Source organism: Fulmarus glacialis, unplaced genomic scaffold, assembly GCF_000690835.1.
Source record: "Fulmarus glacialis isolate BGI_N327 unplaced genomic scaffold, ASM69083v1 scaffold31956, whole genome shotgun sequence".
NCBI classification, from domain to species: Eukaryota; Metazoa; Chordata; class Aves; order Procellariiformes; family Procellariidae; genus Fulmarus; species Fulmarus glacialis.
This window is the reverse complement of record NW_009220566.1, coordinates 47,520-72,922: the sequence shown is the minus strand read 5'-3', so window position 1 is coordinate 72,922 and position 25,403 is coordinate 47,520. Positions and strand designations below refer to the sequence as shown.

The following is a 25,403-nucleotide window of genomic DNA, read 5'->3' as shown; positions in this document are numbered from 1 at the left end:
GCTTCAGGTCAAATACCTTTTAGAAGCAGATAAAGGTTGAAGCTCACATCTAGGTTATAAAGAAAAGCTTGAAACGAAGTCATTAGCTTTCATTTATGCAGTGGGAGGGAATGCTGTGTGTCACGGGCTTTTACCTGATAGATTTATAAAATGAGTGCTTGGGGTCGTGGGCTGTTAGCTAAAGTTTCACTGAAATAAATGAAATTCTCTAAGCTCATCCTTCCCATTCCCTTCCATCCTACATTGGTGTATTTATTCCTCAGTGCTACAGACACTCCATCCTTCCTGGGGTTGGGGTACCGGGAAGAAACGCTCCTCTCTTCCCCCAGTCTTTTTTCCGTAAGGAATGTATTTTCTGATGGATTTAATTTCTGTATTTTCTTCTACTTACAGCTCAGACATGAGCAGTGCCAGTAACTCACTGGCACGGGAATTCTTGACAGATGTCAACAGACTGTGCAATGCAGTGGTACAGAGGGCAGAGGCCAGGGAAGATGAAGAAGAAGAAACTCATATGGCAGCACTGGGACAATACTTAGTTCAAGGCCGTGGGTTTATTTTGCTTACAACACTGAACTCGACTATTGATCAGGTAATAGTTTTTCTTACCTGGTGATAATTTTTGTATTGAGCTTTGACTCTGTGGATTTGTCTGGCTCATGTTCTTCTTGGTGCTGCTTTTTTTGCCTTCTTTATGGTAGAGTGTATGAATTAATTGTGAAGAGTAGAAGTTCAAAAGGATATGTTGCAGTTGCATTCTGTCATTCAGCAAAAAGAAAAAGAAAAAATAGCTAATCATACCTGTTTGCCAGCTGATACTGACGATTGCTAAACTTTAACTAGTTAAGGCATGTGTGAAGCTCAAGTGCAGTAGCTGGGTGGAAAGAGGCAATAGATTAGAATTTTTAAGAGAAATGTGTGTTTACTGAACCTGCAGTACAAACTGACAGTTCTTAATTTGAGAAGGTCCTCCTGGTTTAAGGCAGTAAAATAAAATTAAAATATACACCTTCTTATTTTGTTTATTGGCCATGAGATATATTTTTGCGCTTTAAGTAACTTGCTCTTGAACATAATAGAAAGTATTTTGTAACTTTAGCTCAAAAGAGAAAGCATTTTAAAAGAGGTGATCAATTTATACTATTTTTTGTATGAAAAGTCTAGTACACATCCCTGTAGCTGCAGATAGCCAGTTCCTTCTCTTCTTTCTCTTCTCCTTCCTCTTCAACACTATTGGATATGTACTAAGCAATGGGTAGGAAGAGATGTGCATTAAGTCTTTGTGCTTTGAAACTGCAGAGCCCAGTGTTTAAAAATAATGAACCAAGTGAATCCTGGTTGGGTTTATTCAGCCCTTGTCTTAAGTGAGGTCAGCTGTTAATGCTGGTCAAATTCATCTCGCTTGCTTTTTCTTCATGATGTGACTTGTGCTAAGACTCCAGTCAAGTCTGCTGGCTTGGTTCTGGATTCCAGCAGGTGCACTGGCTAAACAGTAAATCCACAAGACTGCAATTACATATATTTGCTAAGAAGAATCCTTACCACTTCTAGAGCCATGGGTTTTTTAGATGTCACTCGAGTTCTGCATAGTTGCTGTTAATAGAGGCTTCAGGACTAGAGCTGCTGGAAGAACAGCTGGCTTTCATGTAAGAAATAAACGGGGGATTCCATTTGCCTTGCCCCTGATAAAAACCCACTTCTGAAGTAGAAGGGGAAAAAAGCTCATGGCATTCTTTTTACAACATCAGCAGTTCAGCAATGGTTTCCTGAGGAAATATGTTTTTTAAGAAGGCCGGGGGAAGAAGAACTTGATTAATGAGGAAAGTCAAATTCTTGAAGTGTACCACTGAAATTTGAAAAGTTAGTATTTTGCTTTTTCCAGTCTTATTATTGTGCTTTGAATGCTGTATTGCTCATTCCCATTCCTAATTAATTTGTCTTGCTGAGAATATGTTTAGTAGCAGAAAAGAGTTGGGAGAATGACTTTGAAAAAGCATAGGTTTTGGGTCTAATTGTATTGTATCAATAGTTTTAGATTTTTTAAAATTTTCATTTAAATTGATAGTCTCATCAGACAAATATTAACTATTTGTTTTATATATAGCTCTATAACTATATATAACTGTATATATTTGTTATATATATAACTATAACTATTTAACCTGCTTATCTCCATACATTTTAATTTCATTGCTACCTTGAATTTTTGGAGAAGGGTGTTGCTTCAGCTGCATATCCCTGAATGATGTTAACTGCCAAAATGCTCGTCAGCTTTTTGTTTTTGAAAATTTCTGATCTTTAGGACTGAAACCATTCTGATAGTGCTGCATAGCACCCAGTAAAGGAATTGTGTTTGAATTCTGTGCCTTCTACTGTTCCTCTCTGCATTGAAATTCTTAGTGTATAAGTCTTAGAATCCCAGCAGGAGTGAGGGTTTTCTTAGTGGTTATTCTGTTTTGGTTTTTTTAATTAAGAGTAACCTTCCCTCTTTCCTCCCATAAAACTTCACCTTTCTATTGTGAGTCAATAACATCACTTGATAAATGTAAGCTTTTTTCATTTGCTTAAAGGTATAATTTTGGAGAAAGTAGAAAGTTTCCCATAAAATTCTTCAGAGTTACATTTTTGGAACTACAGAAGTTTGAAACTTGTCTTGGCCTTCATGTTGGATTTGTTTAAATCAACAAGTTATTTGCTTTTGACTTTTCTGGTTTTGTTCTTTGGGTGAGGAATTCCTTCAACGAGGGATTAGGAGAGCTTCGTATAGAAATAGTTGCAGAGGTGTAATAAATATCTTGGATGCTTTCTGACTGGCTCTAGTTAATGATTATAGCACTCTGCAGTTACGTCATTTTTTCAGTGCATAAAACTGCAGAAAGGCATAGGGAACTGAATGTTGAATAGCTTTGTAAAATAAAGAAGGATAATGTATTCTTTTAAAGTACAAAAACTTTCGTTTCTATTTTGTTTCTAACATAGGAGCTGACATGTCGGGAAGAACTTCTGACCCTTCTCCTGTCACTTCTGCCATTGGTGTGGAAAATCCCTGTCCAAGAAGAAAAAGCAATAGGTATGTTTTATCACTTACAGTATTAAGGAACTAAAAAGTGGTTTGTGTATTACTACAGAGCCTAGGACTCCTCACTAAAGAGTAGTAGTTCATTGTAATACATATCCTCTTAACATAGAATGAAGATGTGGATTCCGCAGAGAATTTAAACTCAAAAATATCAATGTTCTGTCAGCACACAAGTAAGATCGAAATTGTACGGAGAAGGTAAAGGCTCTCAGTCAGTGTGAAAGAGTGCTCACATTACTGTGTAGCTGAACTTGATGGTGGTGAGATTCTTCTTTTCAGGTGATTTGGGGGGAAAAGGGATTTGAAAGAATATGATATTTTTGCTAATGTGAAGTGTTTCATGATGAGTAGAAGGGGAGAACATACTGATTCTTTTTAAAAACAAACGTGATACATGCTGGCACTAGAGACAGAATGATACAGATTTTTTTTCTTCTGAAATTGAATAAATGGGAAGTAGAGAATAAGCTTAAAGCCAAACAGTGGACAACAGAGTATGAAAGAAGTGCAATGTTATCAGGGAGACAGGCCCTGAAAAATAGAATATTACTGGATGATTATGAACAGAACCAGGCTGCATTCCTTAGAAATATGATGTTCTGTGTAAGAAACTGATGTGCTAATTGAGGAATCAAATCACAAGGGTTCAACTGCCAAAGAGTCAGTTCAAAATGAATTAAAGAAATGAAAGGTATTAGGAATTAAAGAAATGATGGTACGAAATAAACTCTGCAAAAACTGAACCAGGAAATGGCAGCGATTTGTTTGTTTTGTTTTGGGCTCTTGCATTTGTCTGATGAATTTTTTTCCCTGTTAGAGGATAAAACAAAGAGGATGAAACAAATGCAGTTACCTGTCTGAGAGAGTTCCTAAGGATTCTCATCTGAAGCTCTCCTGATGTTTTTTGCTATTTTAAACTCGTGCAAATTGAAGGCTTTTGTTAATGTTTGTAGACTTGGAGTATTTAAAGTGCCAGTTTCATAGCACTTTTATATAATAAACTTTTCTGCTTGCTCAGTTGCATCATTCTTTCATGCTCCTGTAAGAAACATTTTGGTTATCTTATGAGAGCTTTGACTTTTCCAGGGTTAGTTTAAAATGCTGTTGTGTAAATGGGTTTTAAGATGTTCTGGTTTTGTACTCTGCATAATATACAGTTTTTGCTTCTACAAATTTCCTTCTGAATAGTGAGTAAACGTGTGCAGTAAACGTGTGCAGTAAACGTGTGCAGTAAACGTGTGCAGTAAACGTGTGCAGTAAACGTGTGCAGTAAACGTGTGCAGTAAACGTGTGCAGTAAACGTGTGCAGTAAACGTGTGCAGTAAACATGATGTGTATCCAGTTGTGGATACAAGAATTCTTTTTCTTGGACTGAAATAAATGCACCTGTATTAGGCAGCTTTTTTCTTTCTGTGCAGGAAATATCCTTTGTTTGATAAAGTACCCCTGGTTAATTTCCTGCCTCCAAAGCAGATGGTGTTTCTTCCTTAAGCATCACAACTAGGACTTTATGAAACAGCAAGGCGCAGTCATGCTTGCACATGGAAGCATCTTTTCTTTCAGTTTGATTAATGATTGTATCTATTGTGTGGGCCTTTGGAGTTTGGGCGGGGGGCTGTTATTGTTAACTATCACATTTTTCTAAATACTAAACTTACTGGATGGTGTATACTTGCAGTTCTTTTATGCTGTGTATTTTACTAGCCAAAGCAACCAGATACAGCTCTGTCACTACTTAAAAATGATGATGGATTTTATCCAAGAACATACAGACTTTTTTCTCTGCCTGCTTTTTTGACAGTTATGATCTGAGTTTACCAATACAAATTAACTGGTGGTACTTGCATTTTATTCTTCAAAATCTTCTTGCCCACTGAATCAGGTTTAAATTTTATATTAGCTATTTTATACTGCGTACTTGAAAGGGTTTTTTGTTTTGGCTTGGCTTTTGTGGAAATATTCAGCACCCTAAACATTCTTTTCTGTCTTCCTCTTGTCCCCGACTATTTTAAAATCCACTACTTTTTTCTGCTTTTTGTGTTTGGAACAATTAACGCTGAAGTAAAGACTGAGGTCTGTATATTTGAAGATCTGAACTGTTTCTAAGTAGAGAAATTTATTTTTTCTATTAACCACTAGTATGCTAACAATTTCTTCTTGCGTTCTAAGAGGACTGTGAGTTAATGCACCCAGTTCCTATAGCAGCTGAGTTGCAAAAAGTGACCATGGGTCATCAAGTTGAAAAAGCCCTTTTTTCCTCCCCTTAAAGTTTTTCTTTACTTGTTGTGGAATAGGGCCATTTAGCCATGCTTATAGTGAAACTTTGAATATATCAAATGGTATACACAGAGTAAATATTGCTTGAGTGACTGGCTAAAACTGCTTCCATGGCTAAGTAATAGAGGAGATCTCAGAGTTGATATCCTGCTGATTAATATTTTACTTCTACTGTATTAGTATGTCTAACTTATCCAAATTTAAATTGAATATGACTAGAGGCCTATGGCTCTATTGTTCCTTTATATCCTATCTGTAAGAGGCCAAAAGATTTTTTTTAGACGAAGCTTTCTTCCCTTTGCTTACCAAAAAGTCCTTTCATCTACCTTGATAAAATCTTTTCTTAAGAGAATGGATAGCTATGCCTACAAAAAAGTTTTAGAAAACCCTTTAGCACACTTTTGTCTAACCCTAGTTAGAAGATGAACTAATTTGTCTAGGCTTTGAAAATAGCCAATGTGATTCCTAAACATGAATTGTTGCTGACTTTTTTTATACTGAAAGTGTCAGACATAGGTATATGCAAAACCATGACCTATTAAGACACAAATTTATTTTGTATTTTTAAGCTGAAAGTATTAAACTGTAAAATTAGGAAAAATGCTTTACATATTGTAATGTTCCTGAATGTTCCTTTAATGTTCCTTTTGTTATCTTTCTGTTTCAACAGATTTTAATATACCCTTTACAGCAGACATATGCCTGACCAAAGACAACAATTCAAGTTCTGTGAAATCTACTCAGGAAAAACTAGGGTTAGACGGAAGCACTCGTTCATCTCTTCAGACTTCTGTAAAACTAAGTGCTCGATCTCGAAAAAGTGGACGTCTGCGCAAAACCACCCATCGTTATTCTGTGCGAGATGCAAGAAGATCTCAGCTGTCCACTTCAGATTCAGAAGGCAATTCTGATGACAAGACTAGTGTAATAACGAAACACAGACGCTCCCAGTTACTGCAGCCTTTTTTAACATATCCAGTTAGGGACAGCTACCTTGTAGGTAGAAGTGATTGCCTACCTGTGGAAGTGGTACCAAATTCTAATCCTGATGCCCCTAATCTAGAAAATTCCAGCCAAATTATTCCAGCACATGAGCTAAACTCAGAGATTTTGAATGAGCCAGCTGCAGGAATTGCTGAGAGCATCATGGATAACTCTCCTTTTGATTTATGCCATGTCTTATTGTCACTCCTAGAGAAAGTGTGCAAATTTGATATTTCTTTGAATCACAGTTCTTCTGCTCTTTCAGCTAGCGTGGTGCCCACGTTGACTGAGTTCTTATCAGGATTTGGAGACTGTTGCAATTTAAGTAGTAACACAGAAAATGAAGTAGTTTCTGCAGGGTGGACAGAAGAACCTGTGGCTCTGATCCAAAGGATGCTCTTTCAAACAGTGCTGCATCTTATGTCTTTAGACATTAGCAATACAGAAACAATGCCTGACAATTTACGAAGAAATTTAATAGACTTGCTTAAAGCAGCATTAAAAATCAGAATTTGCTTGGAAAAGCAACCTGATCCTTTTGCTCCAGGATACAAGAAAACACTACAGCAGCCAGTTCAGGATGACTTCATATTTTCTAGATATCATCACAGAGCCTTGCTTCTACCTGAGGTTATAGAAGGGGTCTTGCAGATTTTGATCTGCTGCCTACAAAGTGCAGCCTCCAATCCATTCTACTTTAGCCAAGCTATAGATCTGGTTCATGAGTTCATACAGCATCAGGGATTTAAGCTGTTTGAAGTAACAGTGCTTCAAATGGAATGGCTGTGTATGAAGAATGAGGGAGTAACTGGGGAAGCCTCAGAGCACCTGAAAGCCCTGATCAACAGCATCATGAAAATAATCAGCACTGTCAAAAAAGTGAAATCAGAGCAGCTCCATCAATCAATGTGTACGAGAAAGCGGCACAGACGATGTGAGTACTCTCACTTCATGCATCACCACAGAGATCTCTCTGGGCTCTCTGTATCTGCTTTTAAAAACCAAGCTTCCAAAAACCCCTTTGAAACTGCTGATGGAGAAGTTCATTATCCTGACAGATGCTGTTGCATTGCTGTTTGTGCACACCAGTGTTTGTACTTGTTGCAACAAGTTTCTTTGAGCAGTACTTGTGTTCAAATTCTCTCGGGTGTACATAATGTAGGAATATGTTGTTGTATGGATCCAAGGTCTGTGATCGTCCCATTGCTTCGTGCTTCCAAGTTACCAATATTAAAGAACTTTCAACAGCACATATTGAACATCCTTAACAAGTTTATATTGGATCAGCTGGGTGGAGCAGAAGTTTCTCCAAAAATTATACAGGCATCATGCAATATATGTACTGTTGACTGTGATCAACTTGCTCAGCTGGGAGATGCCTTGCAGGGTAGTTCTAGTGATGCTGCCCTTGGCTCGGGTTCCTCTTGCAGAGTTCAGGGAATTCTGCCTAGCAGTGGATCTGAAGATATGTTGTTGAGATGGGATGCGTTGGAGGCTTATCAGGACATTGTTTTTGAAGAAGACAAACTACGCGGCATGCAGATTGCAAGCCATATTTGCCACTTAATTCAAAAGGGAAATGCAGTGGTCCAATGGAAACTATATAACTGTATTTATAATCCCGTGCTTCAGAGGGGGGTTGAGCTAGCTTGCCATGCTCAACAGCTTGGACTAACTACAGCTGATAAACACACATGCAGTTACCATAGCCAGTGTTTGCCTTCTGAAGTACTTCAGGTTTATTTGCAGACACTCCCTGTGTTGCTTAAATCCAGGTTGGTTGATTTTCTGTTTATTAATGGAAAGCATGCTAATTATGTACAGTTCTTTATATATTTGTTACTGATCAGAACGTAAGTTTTATTTGGACTGTAGGCTGCATGTGGATATTGTAGGGGTGGCAACAAGATAAATGCTTGAATAACATAAGATTTAATCCTAGATTCATAAACCATAGAAAGTGAGGGCTCTCTACCGATGAGTTATGGCCTTTAACAAGGCAAAGTGTGTAGAAACAAATAAAATCTGTGTCCGATGTGATATGCTCTTTGCCTTTTCATTCCTCATGATAAAGTGAGTCAGGAATGTTGAACAGATTGACATGTCACTTTTCTGTGGGAATTAGACTACTTAATTTTCTGATCTGTTTCCCTTCTAGAATGGTCCTCATAGAAACCACCTTTCAAAAATAAGGCTTGAGAGGTTTACTTGTCCTGAAATAACTGGTTCCTAGTTTACAAAATCCTGTTCATTTAAACATAGTTTAAAAGAAAAAAAAACAACAAACACCCCCCCTAAAAACAAAACAACAACTACAAAAAGAAACAAAACAAAAAAACCCAACACTCCACCCAAAGAAAAACAACCAACCCACAAACATTCTTCCAAGGTGTGAAATAGAAACTTTCCTATTTATTGTTGAATTGATTAAATAGTTGTTCAATACAATATCTGGAAGATTATTCAGAATATGAATGTGTCCTTTTGTCCAGGAAAGATTCTTATCTTTTCTGTTGGAGTCCTGATAGACTGAGTGAATTTACTAGGATTATCTGGGACAATTACAGTGAATAGACTAGTATTCCAGTTTATATAAAGGATTGTCTAATACATTTTAAACTTTTATCCTAACCTAAACTGTATCAGAAGCTATTAACTTTTGAAAGTGCACTTAGTGGCAAAGAGGCCAGAGAATTCAAGTTTATTTTTAAAAAAGTTTAAGATATCCTATATCCTACTGGCTTAAAGATGGGAATATACAAGTACATGATTCATTTGATTCTAGAGTGTGTAACTCTGTTACAGTAAAAGCTGACCCTGGGGGAAGGAGATGGGAGGGTAAGGAAGGTGGATATCTACAAGCAAGCATAGTACACTAAGAAGCTTACAGATACTTACTCCAAATTCTGTATGAACTCAATGTAATACTTGTAGTAGAAAGAAGGGAAAAATGTACTTGGAAACAAATATACTGAAAGGTTTTTTAACATTGGACATTCTGGCTTAACAATGGCACAAAAAGTTGTCCTTGAAAGGTATTCCTGAATTCTATGTGAAATACATCGTCCATGCAACTAATAGACATAGCTAGTAAAATGTCTTAAAACTTCAAGTTTATTTGAGAAGGAATCTCTACTTTCTGGTGAAGTCACAGAACTGAGAGAAATGAAGATATTTACCAGCTCCTATTGCTAATAAAAAGTTAGGGGGAGGAAGTACCACTGAAGAGCAAATGTCATAAATAAAGTTAATTAAACACCTTTAATGTTTTGAACATCATACATCTTTGTGGTCTATACTTCAGAGGTTAATCAATATTTCCTAGATTATATCTTAGAAAAAAATTGAATTTTCTATTACCAGATGGATGATGCTTACTTGGGATTCTAGAGTACTGCAAACAAGTTCCTCCTCTCTTTAATTTACAGTTTACAGTAATTTATAGCAATTACTGTAAACATGATCAGTCCTTGGTGTTATTCAGGTGTGTAGAACAGAGGGTTATTTTTGGATAAGATATGTCGTGTGAACTGCATGAATTTGTGGCTGATTTATAAGGTAACTCGTATGCCTTCTCTTGCAGGGTAATTAGAGACTTGTTTCTGAGTTGTAATGGAGTGAATCAAATGACTGAGTTAAATTACTTGGATACTTTAAGAAGCCATTCTTTGAAAGTGTTAGAGACTTTGATACTCTGCCTTGGTGATCAGCAGACAGACCAAGCAATGCCAGAACCGGAAGGCCTGAGCAGTGAACAAAAGGAGTCTACGTCTGACTTGCCTGCTTCTCTTTGTAGCCAGCATGCTATTTCAGAAGTTCCTCAAAGCCTGAGCAAGTTTTATGCTGGCTTGAAAGAGGCTTACCCAAAAAAGAAAAAGCTTATGAGTCAAGACATTCATGTCAACACAATAAACCTATTCCTCTGTGTTGCTTTTTTATGTGTTAGTAAAGAAGCAGATGGTGATCTGGATTCAGCTAATGACTCTGAAGATACATCAGGATATGATAGTACAGCTAGTGAGCCATTAGGCCACAAATTACCATATCTGTCACTGGAAAGCCTTACTCTGCCCTCTCTGGAACATATTCACAGGGCTGCAGATATTTGGTCCATGTGTCGTTGCATATATTTGTATAATTCAGTTTTCCAGAGACAATTCCATAGACTTGGAGGCTTTGAAGCATGCCATAGATTACTAATCCTGATAATTCAGAAACTTGCAAAAAATAAGGAAAAGGAGCAAGAAAAGAAGGAGAGTGTATTGAGTGAAAGCAGCAGAAGTTCACGTGGGAGTCCTCGTGGTGAGCTTTTCAACAAGGATGACTCTCTTCAGTTGGCTAAAAGCAGAGAGGTGACACAATTGGAGCTCGATAGTTCCGACAGTCTTGCTGGTGCAGAACAGCTGCTGCCTCAATGTGTCTCCTGTGACAGCTCTTTGAGTAGGGAACACACTTCAGTTACTTCAGTTGCCAGTCTTGAAGGGGTAAAGACTTCTGTAGGAGAAGAGACTGAGTGGGCACTTCAAGGTATCAGACTTCTAGAAGCTCTGCTGACAATCTGTCTACACGGTGCAAGCACCATGCAGCAGAAGATAGAAGTGGAGATGTTTCACCAGGTACTGTGCAACTTCCTTGGCTTACTTTACTCATATTTGTTACATACAATATTATTTTAAAAGTAATTTAGTCAAAAGATCTTTTAAAGATGAAAAAAGCTTAGCTTTTATTATGGTACCATATTTTTTGTGTAGTACTGAAAGCATATAGTTAAATTCTGTGCTTAGTAGTCAGGGGTAGTGGTCAGCAGGCATGAAAGAATGGGAGTGGGTGGATTAACAAACTGGCAGTTGCTGTTTCTGAGGAGGCATCTTCCCACATGTCAACTTGTCGCTTTTTGTATTCAGTAAGATGCTGGTAAGGACCCTGCACCCCTTTGCTTGTTCTCCAACATGATCTTTGTCCTCCGCCCTCTTGGGTTGGATTCCTGTTCGTGCCATTTGCCTGCTTCTTGGGGACTGGGAGAGCACCTTCCAGAATGGCAGATTGATCCAGGCTGGATGAGATTTTCACCTCACTCACTTATTTGAACTGTATTTCTGGTTTATTTTTCATGTATCTGTTACAGTTTGGGCCAGCATGGTCAATATGGTTAAGGGCTGAACTCAACATCAAATGCTGTTTTCTGGGTTAATGTGTCTTGAGTCCCAAGGAAGACTCTGATCCTGACAGATGAAGACTTTTTTTCTTTTTCTGCGTAAAATGGTCCTGACTAGAGGAAAAGGATGGTTTCCTCTGACTACAAAGGCAGTAGTGGATGTTGACAACTGTGAATTGCTGGCTGACTATGTCTCTACTTTTTTCTGGTCAGTTATGGCCTGCTTTTTCTGTTTTTTCCCATGTAGTCCTTTCATCCAGTCCCACATTCTCCAGAGGCTCTCTGAGCTGATGGGATTTGAATGGTGGAAGAGCCTTGGGGTTTTTTTTGAAAGGGTATTCAGTGGGGAACATGTGTGACAGAGGTGGGATTGAAGGAGAGCTGCGTAGGCAAGATGTGAGCGTTATATGTAATGATTCACACATGGTGTTTTTGATGACAGTTCTGAGCAGAGCATGGCGCTTGCAAAAGAGGAATATCAGAGGGCACAGGTACTGAAAGGACACCTGAAAAAATGTTACTTAAGCCTTAGAGGTGAACTAATTCAGTGTTCCACAAAGTTGTTAATTTACAGAAGATGCCTTCACCGTACTTTAATGTTTTAATTGCTATCTTGAATTTTACTTGGCAGTTTGTTATAAAAGCAGGAGGCGTTAGGTACAGGAGAGAACTGGAATTCTGTCTGGGCCACGTGCTATTTTTGTGAACTTGGACATGTCACCCTCTGTCTTGTTAACCTCTCTAGTAATATTGTGGTGTGATCTGAATGCACTATATACTTGAAACTGTTTCAGAGATGTTTATTTTTGAAATGGTACTTTCACTTGCAATGTTTGGGAAACAGCATGTCACCAGATTTTTTCAGTGTGCAGATTGCTTAACCAACTAAATCTCCGTCATGACAAACAGGATGAATCTTTCCTATTGCAAGAGACTGGATGAAGTCTAATGGTTTTAGCTGAGAAGTCAGATTAGTGTAGGTGGAAGGGGAAGTTCTTAAATGAAAGTACTAGACCATTTCTGCTAGCCAAAACAGAATAACATGAATCAAAATGTTTGTCTCCCCCAAAACACAGAGTACCTGTGTGGATGATATCTTACTTCAAATAAGAGAGCAGCTTGCTCAATCAAAAGTGATAGAAACTGACTTGGCAAAGCCTCTGTTTGATTCACTTCTTCGTGTTGCATTGGGCACTTTTTCTGCTGATCAGGATCATTCTGAAGAAAAAATTGAAAAGGTATGAAACACCAACTAAGTAGTCTAATTCTAAATACCGCAAGGTTATTAGGTTTATGTTGTTTGGGTCTATTTTTAAACTTGATAGGACATGTTTAAATGTGTTTGGTTATTGTGGCTGTTGAAGATTAATTTTCTGATTCTCATATGTAAGCGTGTAAGTTGAATGCTGGTTATTGATATGCTCCCTGCATTTACTGCTCAGAAATAAGTCATGCCCTGAAAAGGAGCAAGCTGTTTTATGTCTGATGGACATACCTGAGACCTGACGTTCTCTTCACTCTTTCATCCCACAACAGTGTGACAAACTCTCAAAAGGGAGAGCTTCAAACAGGGATGTTGACTGACCTTAGTGGCTGCAAACATATCTTCACCTTAGAGTGAATGTCAAGGTGCATGTTTATGGTGATAGTGATTTTTGGAAACACAGTTATTCTTAATGCATTAGCCACCTGCTTACCAAAGCTTTGGTCAGGTAGTTAGTAAGAAAAATCCATCTTTGCAGAATCCGTTTTCTATGTAAGAATGAAGTATCCATAAAAAGTATCCCAAGTTTCTTGGAAGTGTATGATTAGTTTTTCTTCTGCCAATGGATTTGGAGAAAATAGGCATCTGGGAGGTTCTAAATTACTTGCTTTTCTGACCAAAGATGGTAAATTTGTTTGTGTTATACAGACCCATTACACTGAAAAGGAGCCTCTGTCACAACCTGGAGATATTTCTGAAGAAACTGAAGAATCACAGTGCTGTAGTCTTAAACTCTTTTCTGAAGAGGAAGGATATGAAGCAGATAGTGAAAGTAACCCCGATGATAGCGAAACAAAGAATGAAGGTAAATGTGAACTTTCTGACTATACGAAGCAGTCTTTATGACATAGCAAAGCTTGCTTGTCTTTTGAGATGTTAAAAAAATAGGGTGAGCATCAGAGACCTTTAACAGATAGAAATAGTTTAACGATTTTACTTCCAGTAGGATGCCATTACAGATGGAGAGATGATGAATATTCTTACTGAGTGTTACAGGAACTGTTCTGTCTTGGTTTGTGTGACTCTTGCTCTAAAGTCATGTTGCTCAAATGTATTATTGTGGTCTAGAAGCAGATTTCTCCAGAGATGCTTGTCAGTAGTTTGTCTGAAAATCAATGCTAAATTTTTTATTTAGTATTATAACAATCTGGTAAAAATTAGATAGTCTAATTATATCTCTTTTTATTCATTTGACTGATGTGCACATCTCTTGCTGTATTCTGTTTGTGTAATTAATATTGAACATGAATTTGCTTTAATTTTTTCCTTTGTGCTGAACATCTGGATGCTTACATTCTTGAATGAGGTCAGCATGAGCAGGAACAGCCTTTAATAGAACTGCATTCGACTGTTGCTGTTTACCTGTGTGACTAGGCTTTATCAACAGATATACAACATTTTAATTCAGAAATGTTTTTAAAAATTTAACCTGAAATATTTCCACGAAACATTTGTATGAAACATATCTCTGTACCAAATAATTTTTTTAAGTAACGTGTTTTAAAGTCTCTCCCAGATGTAAGAGGAGAGGCTTAAATGTTTTTTTTTTGGTTTTTTTTTCTTTTTTGATTGTCATCGAGATATTCTGTAATGTGCTGTCTTGTGCATTTTCTGAGTTAAATAACTAAACAACTGCTTCCCCCAACCTTTTAACATGAAATAAAATCATTTAAATTTATCTCCTTTCTTGGCAAGCTGAGTATAGAAGCTTTAGGCTCTATTACAATGATTTTACTGTCATATTTCATGAATTGCATATTTAACCATTACTATGTGTGTCCAGTTCCCAGGAAATGAAGGCACATAGTTTAAGAGCATGTAATGGGAGAAACTAATTCTTGCCTTGCCCTTCTGTATTGGCAGGAAAATATGAAAATCTGAAGCAGAACAGAAGATTATACTAACTTCTGAAAACTGCTTATAAGCTAGTGACTATTTTTATTATGTACCTATGAGATGGTTGGAGAAAGTATGTCCTTGGACTTTTTATTTGAATCATGCAAACTGTATTCAGTTGAGTAAGTTTCAGTAAGACAAGTGTTTTCTTTCAGGAACAGACACAAAGGCAGAACCAGGATGTACTCGTCCTTCAGGTTATTTTAATGACCTAGCTGAAAACATCAATCAAGGAGAATTAATGTATCCTGAAATCTGCATGTTAGAATTAAACTTGCTCTCAGCTGGTAATGCAAGTTTAGATGTGCTTGCTCACGTATTCCAAAGCTGCCTGAAAATCATCAGCCAGAAGGAGAGAAATGCCACTGTACTTATAGAACAGGTAAAAATGTTATTAAACAAAGGCAACAGCTTAGCAGTTGTATATCTTATTTTCTTCGGTTTTATAGTACCAGTATACCTAATAGAGTGATCTTGGAAATATTCTCACTTGTTACGGCATTTGATAAGACCTGAAACAATGTAAACGACTGATATTGGCAGCTGCATTGCATTTAAGTTACCAGAAACTATAGAAACTATAGTTAATTAATGTATTGAAAGATATTTGACCTACAAGGCTTTTGAGTTTCATAGTTGCCTTATTTTATGAAGACTGTTCAATCACTACAGCTATAGATACAGATTTAATGACTGTCACGCCATTGAAAAAAAAACCAAACAAAAAAGCAAATATCTTCTTGTATATGTATATGTGTAAACATTCTAAATATATATGTATTCAATATGTACTTTTAGAAACTTTCAGTGATGTACCTCAAAAATATTTCATGCTTTTATTCTTCATAAGTTTATATTAGAAATTAGTTATGCACATGTTGATGTCCTCATGATCCTTTGGAATTTCTGCTGGTTAGCTTGCTTTTTGCTTTTTAATAACTAAATTGAGTATGCCTCTTTTGCAAAAGAGGAGAATATGGTTAAGTAATCTAAGCTTAAAGTGCCTGCTTATATAATCATTTGACTAAGAAGCAAAGTTAGTGCTTTACAGCTTAAACCAAAAGCAGAAAAGGAAAACATTGTTTTATTTCAGTACTCCAATTGCTTGTGCGAATTATTAGCTTTAAATCACTAGCACACATGTACTTCTTTTTTCTGAACTTCAACACATGAAATTACTTGTAATTCAAAATAATCTCATTTTCATTACTCTTGAATATTGTTTAGAAAGAGCAATCTGTTGAACTGATCAGTTTTGAGGTTTTGAGTATCTTTAATGAGAGATTTTTCAAATTACCTTTATCTAAGATGCATTTGTGAAGGATGCTCGTAAGTAAATGGCTTTGATATTTTTTTTTTTGTAATTACTCTTTAAAGTAATCTTGCATAAAAAGATTGGGGAAAGGTTGAATTTGCTTTCAGTGTTACATCACTATATACCAACATGCTGTATTTTGTCACAGCCTGTCAAATCCTGTAATTCTGTTATGGGGGAGAAGACAAGGGAGATCTCAGCTGCTGAACTGATAATGGCTCAAAGGTGTCTTTCTAGAATCATTTGGATTTCAAAGTCTCTCTTCTGCAACTGAACTGTACAGAACATGAAAGAATGTTCATTAGTAAATATAAAAAATATTTCCATAATTTAAAGTAAATGGAATTGTCTTTAAAATCAATAGTAGACAAGAATTGATTGAAAGAAATTATTTCTTAGTTCTTTGAGCTGGTGTATATTCTTCAGATATCAATTTTCCCTGTATTTTTTTAACAGGGAGCTGTTAAACATCTTTTGGGAGGATTTCTGAACATATTGACACAAACGGAGTCTAGTTTTCATGGTGAGTTCAAGGTCTAACTTAAATACTGCTTTTTATAACTTAATGTATACATACTCAAATTTTTAGTTCACAATGCAAATGCAAAATTGACAAAGCAAATTCATGGGCATGTGTGAGTTTATGCAACTGTTTTAACTTGTGACAAGTATCTAACTTATGTGTAAATACAGGGTTATTTCTGAGCTACTGGGAATCTGTTATTTAAACGCATGCTGGCAGATCTGAAAACGATAGTTGAAATCATAGACCTAGGGTGACAGTGTTAACAAACAGAAGAATGAATCTGACTCCATCACAAAATAAGTTTTTATTTTAGATTTCATTGTAACACAAGTCTTAGTGATGTCTTGATTGAGTTTTATTTCTAATCAGAAAACGGCTAGCTGATCCAAGAATGTGGAAGCAAATTAAATGCTTGCCCTAAGGTAGCTTCACGTAATGAGGTTGCTCCACAGTAGGAGATGATGTAAACCCATCCCAGGACTTTGATCCCTGGCTCTGTGGGGAGAGCCTTTGCAATGTAGGTGCTAGGTTCCCAGACTTTCAGACTCCACTCTGCAAACCTAGGAGCCAGACTTGCTGTAGCCATCTAGATTCGTTCAATGAAATTTTGAATGATAGTGTCAGGAAGTACTGTTGGATCTCTCTAGAATTCATCTTTGTAATTGTTACTGCTTCCTGAATTTGAAATGTTTTTGCAAAACACTCTGAATTCCAAGTTAATCTTTCTTCATAATAGTATGGAATATGAATTTTTAAAGCTTTTAAAAATTGTTTTCAAGAATATTATTTTGTCTCCTTATTTTTAGCATGTCAGATGGTGCTGGTAGACCTGTTAGTTTCCTTGATGAGTTCACAGACATGTTCAGAAGAGCTTACTCTTCTTCTGAGGATATTTTTGGAGAAGACACCTTGTACGGTATGTATGGAGTAGTACATAGCAAAATTCAGAGGCTTAATGAGAAAAATGAAGCGAAAACAAAATCCTTTTGTGTGCAAGTATTTTGGGAAATAAGGAGACTGTAACAGCAAGATTCTAACTGATCAGAGCAAATAAAATTTTGTTGTTAAAATAATTCACTCAAACATAAAAAGGAAATAGAAGATAAGAAAAGAGAGGGTTTTGAAGTGTGTGTAGAGTCCTGTGAACTCTCTTCAGCACAAGAAAACAAGATTCTTCCTGAGAAGACTGACATTGTGGTTATGGATGACAGAACACTGTAATACTGTAAAATTTGAAGTCAGTCCTTTAAAGTTATAAAGCATCTCGCTATTTCAGGAATTAATTACTTTCAAAACTGTCTTAAGTTGGTTTGTGTAACGCTGGAATCTGCTGCTGAAATACCTATCTGTTGGTTTGTGTGGGAGTCTGTAGAGAAAAAAACAAGTGGAAGAAAATAAAAAAATACTGTGGAGTCTGAAATAGTACCAAACCAAACAAGGAGACACAAGTCAATTTTTTCAAAGGTAGCTTGCAGTAATTGGCTAAGTAACTAGAGAAACTTTTTGGCTTAAGGGCTCAGCTAGTTTTGTTACTGATTATGCAATAACAAAGTGTGTATTGTTATGCAATAACAAAGTGTGCATTCTTAACCAGCCTCAAACACGGGGGTAAAAGGTGTCATCTTTTGTTGAGGTATAAGTTAATCTGTTAGCGTATAACAAATGTGAGATAAGATTGTGCAATGACCACCTGCTGTGGTTCAGCTGATTCCTAAGCATAGTAACTTGAAAATTGATCTGCCCTGACTAAATCCCCAAAACTGTTTGGCCATAGTCTGTTGAAGTTGCCACTTGATGCTTTGTAAATGTGTGTCAGTTTGGATATGGAAGTCCACCTCTGTTGAGAAAACATGAATCCAAATTTAAACGAAGAGTGGGGTTCTGTTTAGTTAGATGATACTTTGACTACATGGTGTAAACAGTTTTGTTTTTTTTTTTCTCCCCGCCTCTCATTTGTTTGGTTTATTTCTTCTAGGAAATACTACTCAAGGGTGTATTGAAGATTATAGAAACTAATATTTATATGAACCCATTACAGTACCTTGCCTTCCCTTTGCTACATGGCACAAATTTGAGTAGTAGTTCTTCACAAAAATCTGCTAGCACTTCCAGCAAAACTACTGGACTATTAAAAAGAGCAAAATTTTCACAGAGTAAGAAAGAGGCAGATGGTGAAAATTTGAGTCACCAGCTGCTTTCTTCTTGGCATGTAGCCCCAATTCACTTGCCTTTAGTTGGACAAAACTGTTGGCCACACATGTCTGAAGGCTTCAGTCTCTCATTGTGGTTTCATCTGGAGTGTGCTCATGAAACGGAAAATTCAACAGAAAAGGGGAAAAAAATCAAGAGAAGAAGCAGACTGGTAGCTGTAAGAGAGAACAGCTTTGACAGCACAGGTGAGGATGTAGTACTTCCTGTTTCTACATAGGTAGCACTGAAGGATTCTGGTTACAAGTATTACTAACTGATGGTGCCATAAACAAAAGGTTGAATTTTTTTCTTATGATGGATATTAAACAGGAGCGGTAGTCTTTCTGATTTTTCTTTGAGTACTGTATCATATACTTAAAGATAAAACATTTCCAGCCTTAGTCCTTAAGTTAGATTAATGCCTGCTTCTTCAGAAATTTAGTATTGTCGTTGAATTTGTAACTTCAGTAAAATGTCTTTATACTATTTCATGTTATGCTGAAGAAAATGTTAAATGCTGCAATTGAAGGGTCACAGGAGAAGACTGCTCTCAAGTTTATTTGGTCTCATGTATTGATGAAGCAAGTGGCTTTTGTGTTTTTTCTCTTTAATAGAGATGGTAAATCTTTGTGATTTAGGATTTAAATATTGGAACTCATAGCTAAAAGATGCTCTGAATCCATCAAGTCAGAGCCTGAGGCTGACTCAGTATAAATCCTCTGACTTTCTTTGTGAGTGCGCCATTGTAAATGTCAATAGCTGTACAACATTTCTCTGTTTATACTTTTGTAGAGACCCACCCGCTCCCAAATTCTTTTGAGCAGAGTCTTTTGGATTATAATTTGTAGGAGGAAAAATTCCTGAAGTTATTTAAAATGCCTCCCAATCACAACACCTGGAATACCTTTTACTGTACTTTTTTCTTGTTTTACTGAATAAAACAGGGGAAAACCCAACCCTGAATCTTGGAACTCACTAGAGCTGCTTTTGTTAGAAGGTCTGTGCTCTTGCTTGGTAAAGTAAAAATACTGAAATGCAAGATCATGCTTAAAGGGTAGTATGATTTGTGAAGAAAAATCTAAAGATTTCTTGGTGCACACTAAGACTGCCAGTTCAACATACAAATGTAATATGATGTGGCATGTCAAAAGCATCATTGAATTAGATAGAGTGTATTCATGCTTAGTGGGTTTACATGATTACAAACAAAAACATGTGAAGTGTTGAGTTAATGTCAAGCTCCTCTGTTTCAGTATGAGACCTAGGTCTCTGAAGAGAATCGCATATAGTAGTCAGCTCACTAAAAAAAAAAAGGAACAAAAAACAACCAAAAAACCCCCAACTAAACAAAAAACAATTCTCTGCAGTACCTGAACTATTTCTTTTCACACTTGATAGCTGGTAGGACAGGCATTGTTGTATTGTATTGTAATTGTGTATAAACATGTTTATATTTCTAGAAGAAACAAAGTCTTTAGGAACGGAATACCTAAGCCTGGGAGATAAACTTGTTGAAGATGGCTGCATTCATATAATTTCACTGGGTTCCAAAGCATTGATGATACAAGTCTGGGCAGACTTGAACACTGGAGCACTCATATTTCGGTATGGTGTATTAGTCCAAAAGTGGTCTTGTGAACATATGTATCGTTACTTCCAGTAGCAGCTTGCAGAGAATACTGGTGGAGAGTATAGAACTAATTTCTATAGTAGAGTCATCTTGCGCACTGATGGCAACATCAAGTAAGTTTATCACATACAGGTCTACAGGATTACTTGCTTAAAATGTTAGTCTCTGGTCTTGCATCTTTCATGTAGTCATATATAAATAATTTCCCAAAGTAAGATGCAAGATGAGTCATAAACATAATGTAATGCAAGGTAGCAATTCAAGTATTAATGAAATGACACAATCAGTGTGTGAAGATAAGTAAAAGCTTTTGTAGCTGTAGGTTTTCACACCTCAGGTGTGAAAATTGCTGTTATTTAATACTTACCATGACAATCTTGGTTTTAATCTTCGGAACACATTTTAGCCCTAATTTAGTTCTCATAAGTAATGTATCCTTAAAATGGGTCTGAACCTGCAGTTTTAGAACACTATTTCACAGCATTCAAAGCACCTGCATTTTTTCAATAAATTGAACTTAACTTCTCTGTAAAATAGAGATGATATCCTTATCTTAAATGTAAGCAGATTCATGCAAACAAGTTAAATAACTAAGTTGAAACTGTAATGTGAGGATTTCTCTAGCTTGTGTTGAGCACTCTAAATATAGCATTGTGATCAAAAAAATTATCTGTGAAAGTTAAGGAATGCAATCTCAAAGTAACTGAGGCCAAAAAATTGCAGATTTGGGGCTTAAAATGCAAATTTGAAAGCAAACATACAGACACGTTTTTCCTTTTCTGTTGTTTTCACAGTATGTGCATGGATCCAAATGATGAGATGAAAGCTGGTTTGCTGGCACAGGCTGAATCTCCAGATAATGTTTTCCTTGTGGGCAGGTGGCAGCATTTAGCAATAACGTATCTGCAGCAGCCTGAAGGCAAGAAAAATATCCATGGAAAGCTGTTGCTGTGGGTTTCTGGTCAGAGGTAAAGTATACATTAGTTGCACCTAGATATTTATCTTCTTAAAAAGATGTTCTCTGGTAGGAAAACATCTGCACTACTTTGGTGCAAGCTGAAGTTATGGTTGAGTAGTCTTCTGGGGGTAGGAGAGGGGTGTTTTACACTGCTAGGAATTCCCTAGAAATATCCAGAATGGTCTGGATTGCTTTGAGAATCTTCAGTTCCTACTGTGGACCAATGCAGACATCAATGTTTTTCTTCATCACAAGTAAGTGAAAGAGGTAAGTACTACAAGATTTTGAGTAAGATCCAAAAAAAGCTATGGCATGAAGTTAGCAGTAGGCATAATGTCTCTGATTAAGTTAAGAATCTGAATTTAGGAGGTATAGTTCAGGTACTGGCAATATTGTTGAGAGTAGGAATGAGGAGGAGATGGAGAGAAGGCGGTCATTTTGCTCCACTGGAGAAATGGAGAGGGGAGAAGTTAAAAAAACTATTTTGCACAAGATCTGAACTGGTGGTGGGAAGTACTACTTCTTCCACTGAAAACTTAAGGTCCATGCTCCTAAATGAGGTACCTGATGCTAGGTTGGGTGGGCCTGCACCTGCATGAAATATTCATTGGTTAGAGAAAAAGGTATTTATTAAATACCACAATTTTTATCCTTTCTTCCTACAGACTATGAAGACTTCCTTTGTGTCCCAAATATGAAGCAGGTGGTCAAAATGCTATGTTGTACAACAATTAGATGTATCACAAGAATTCTTTATTATTCCCCTAGAATTTGGTCAGTAAACACGCAACATTATTAAAGACATTTCCTACAACTATATCTAGGAAAAAAATTGTTGCACAGTTTTTCTTCCTGCAGTTAAAACTGGAATTGTAAAGTATAATATTTGTTTCACTTTGTTCTTAAACCGCATGGAGTTAATTTTTAAGCAACTTGATATCTCCCCCATTGTTCAGTCTGTGCATGCTGATATGCAGTAAAGTCCAAGTATGGAAATATAGGGGAAACTAAAAATACTACAATGTTCTGCACATGTGCAGTTAATGAGGCCCCTCTATATATAGAGTTAGTTGCCAATTTGCTAGTAGTTAGGCTCTTCCAGGAAGCTTCAGATGACCTTTACAGTCCAACTGGCCTGCTTATGTACATGCACATAAGGTTGATTGGATGCTTTCTGAAAGCATCAGGCTTATTGCCCGTGGCTGTCCAGCACACTAGCTCTGACACCGTTCCTTGGTATAAGCAAATCCTGAACATGATATTTTCCAGCATATGTGAACCACAGTTTTCATGATGTGGATTAGCATATTGAAAGGCCTTTGCCTTTTTAGGTATAGTAGAAATTATTGAAAAATTGTGATATTTTAGAAGTGTGTATAGCGTTATATACAGTTTCTTCTTTGAGGTCAGAGGGAAGGAGGAAGGAATTTCAGATCTAGGAAATCTTGACTGTATGGCAACTCTAGTTGGGATTTTATTCCTCTGTTCTGTGCAGTATTTGTATACATATATCATTAGGTAACTGAGTTTTAAGGTGCCTAGAAGTTGAAGATGGCTTTAGTAATTTAATGTTGATAACAGCATGGCTTCTCATCTACTAAATATTAAAATCTATTTTAAGCCTAAGCTGAATACCTTAGATAGCAATTTTGATCACTTCTTAATATTTAAACTTGTTTTTTTATATGTGTTTTTAGGAAATGTGAGATTAATTTAGATTACGCATTACCAAGGAAATCAAGCTTATCATCTGACAGTAATAAAACATTTTGTATGATTGGCCATTGTACATCATCTCAAGAAGAATTGCTTCGATTGTCGGGTAGATGGGATCTTGGAAATCTGCTTCTATTTAATGGTACTTTTGTATGCTTTTTTTCTTGAATAAGTCTTCATTTCTTCTTCCCCCTCCAAGATCAAAGGCTTAATTTGATTTTTTTTAACATGCCAAGCTTTTACAGTAAAAGCAACAATACATTCTTTACCAGCATAATATATCAGGGAGAAAGTAAGCAAATGTTTCAGTATTGGGTACTTCCTAATGTGTCCTTCTGCCACTATTTTCTTGCTCTCTTTTTAGTGCTGTAATTGGCAATTCCAGTTACTTTAGTGTTTATTTAAATTCTTTTAAATAATACCTTGGAGTAGGGGATGGAGAGATGGTGGTACTTGCTCTGTTTTTTTTTTCCCTTAAAGCATTCAGTCTCTTCCACCTGGAAAACTGATTTCACTTACCTGCTTCTAAACTACTAGTTTCAAATTACTTAAAGCATATTAAAAAGTAAACAAAATCTGAACCACCAAATACGCCAAGTTAAGCATGCTTATTTCTGAAACTGCTGAAGTTACTTTGGGCGTTTTCTTAGATGTATAATTCTCCTCCCTCCTTGGAAAGTTTTGTCCAGGACTTCTGGGTGTTTGTTTAGTGCTGAAGGCTGGAACCCTGCTGGTCATCATCTGGCATTTCTTCATGTGCAGTGGCCTGGTCAGGACTACTACACAAGTGAAATCAGTTTGCCAGGGTGTGTGGTGAGTGCAGGTGTGTGTAGATATTTGTATTTGTGCAGGCCATAGGTGAGATGCTTGTCATAAATACAAGTTCCACCTGATGAATCTACATGGTCTGACTGCCGTGTGCCTACAGCCAGCATAACTGATGTATCTAGAGAGCACTGGATTTACTGCTATACAGCTGTCTTCCACCCATACATCATAGACTTGGGTCCTTCTGGATGCTTCTTTTAAATTTGCATTCTCACAAACAGATGACCTGAGATGTGCTGTCCAGAAAGGGGAGGGAGTTTCATTTGGCCTTCTACTTCCTACGTATTTTTATTTTTTTCCTCACTATCAGTTGTAGTGAGCTTTTATTGTTGTTGCATCCTTCTTGGTCACTCTACCCAACTCTCCATGATGTAGCATGTTGTTGCTATCTGTAATCTTGCTATGCTTTGAAAACTTTGAGGAGGCTTGGATGGATGACCTTTCAATTTTAAAAAGTATAATTGATTATTCAGAGCTGTTGGTCTTCAGTTCATGCAGATCACTTTCCTGATTTGGTTTCAATTGCCTTTGCCACTGAATTGATCTGGCCTGTGATATGTCAGAAGTCGCTCATCTACAGTAGCTAATAGGAAGCATTGGACTGTACTGATTGTTTCTTGTCAGCAGGTCCTACAAAAAACAGCCAGTGATCTTCCTTGTAAAGTCTCTGATGCAGTCTACTAGCCAATGTATGAATTTTGCTTTATTGTATACTAAAGAGTTAACAGCTTCTTTTCTGGATTTTAGGTGCAAAGATTGGACCGGAGGAAGCATTTTACCTATACACATGTGGGCCGGACTTCACATCTGTAATGCCTTGTAAATATGGCAAAACATTGACTGATTGCTCTAAGTACATAAGTAAAGAGATTTTACAATGTGAACAAATTAAGGAGCTCTTCATGGCAAAAAAGGAAGTGGATGTTGGGCCTTTAATTGTAAGCTGCTTCTTTAAAAATGGTTCTTAATCTCTTAGAACTGGTTAAGAAACTGGGAACACATTTCCTGCTGTCTCCTGAAGTACTTCACTTTCTCAAAGCAGGCAGGAGCAAATCCAATTTTCATTAAAATCATTGCAGGGTTCTTCCCATTTATTTCAATGGGAGTTGAACTCCACACAGGGTGACCATTTCATCTTGCTGTAGGTTGGATTCTGACAAATTCTAGATGTTCCAGCATGTATAATACTGCATATTTCATCTATCAGAGAAGCAGCCACCTCCAAAGGTAGTATTAAGTACCTGCCCTAGGATGAATAGTAGCTCTTCTCTCTATTAGTGTAAGGGTAGCCAAGGACAGCTTAGTTAACCTTTTAACATTAAAACTGAGAGAAGAGTAGAAAGGAGGATTTATCTGGCTTTAACAGGAAGCAAAAGGCTTCATCCCAATTCTTCGAGGGTTTTGAGAGGGAGTAAGTTTGCATCAAGTTTGGCTGAAAAGTCATTTTCCAGCTGGCAGATCTTAGCTCTTCTCATCTTCCCTGACTGAAACAGCCGTGCCAGATGCAGGTGTAAATATCGTTACACTAGAAAAAGAATAAAAGAAAACTTTATCAGTGGAGCCTGCTATATTGGGGGAATTGTCT

The 25,403-nt window shown here is 36.9% G+C and overlaps 1 protein-coding gene across 1 annotated transcript in view; it reads left to right on the top strand.

Moving 5' to 3' along the window:
- Positions 1-400: 400 nt before the first annotated feature.
- Positions 401-25,403, top strand: part of LYST (lysosomal trafficking regulator) — a 67,965-nt gene continuing 42,962 nt past the window's right edge. The window contains exons 1-14 of the mRNA XM_009580810.1: positions 401-592; positions 2,980-3,070; positions 6,027-8,115; positions 9,924-10,956; positions 12,572-12,733; positions 13,408-13,564; positions 14,811-15,037; positions 16,427-16,493; positions 17,303-17,412; positions 18,472-18,892; positions 20,147-20,291; positions 21,111-21,284; positions 22,972-23,132; positions 24,566-24,756. Coding sequence (XP_009579105.1) covers positions 401-592; positions 2,980-3,070; positions 6,027-8,115; positions 9,924-10,956; positions 12,572-12,733; positions 13,408-13,564; positions 14,811-15,037; positions 16,427-16,493; positions 17,303-17,412; positions 18,472-18,892; positions 20,147-20,291; positions 21,111-21,284; positions 22,972-23,132; positions 24,566-24,756 — 5,220 coding nt within the window. The remainder of the gene's footprint in view (positions 593-2,979; positions 3,071-6,026; positions 8,116-9,923; positions 10,957-12,571; positions 12,734-13,407; positions 13,565-14,810; positions 15,038-16,426; positions 16,494-17,302; positions 17,413-18,471; positions 18,893-20,146; positions 20,292-21,110; positions 21,285-22,971; positions 23,133-24,565; positions 24,757-25,403) is intronic.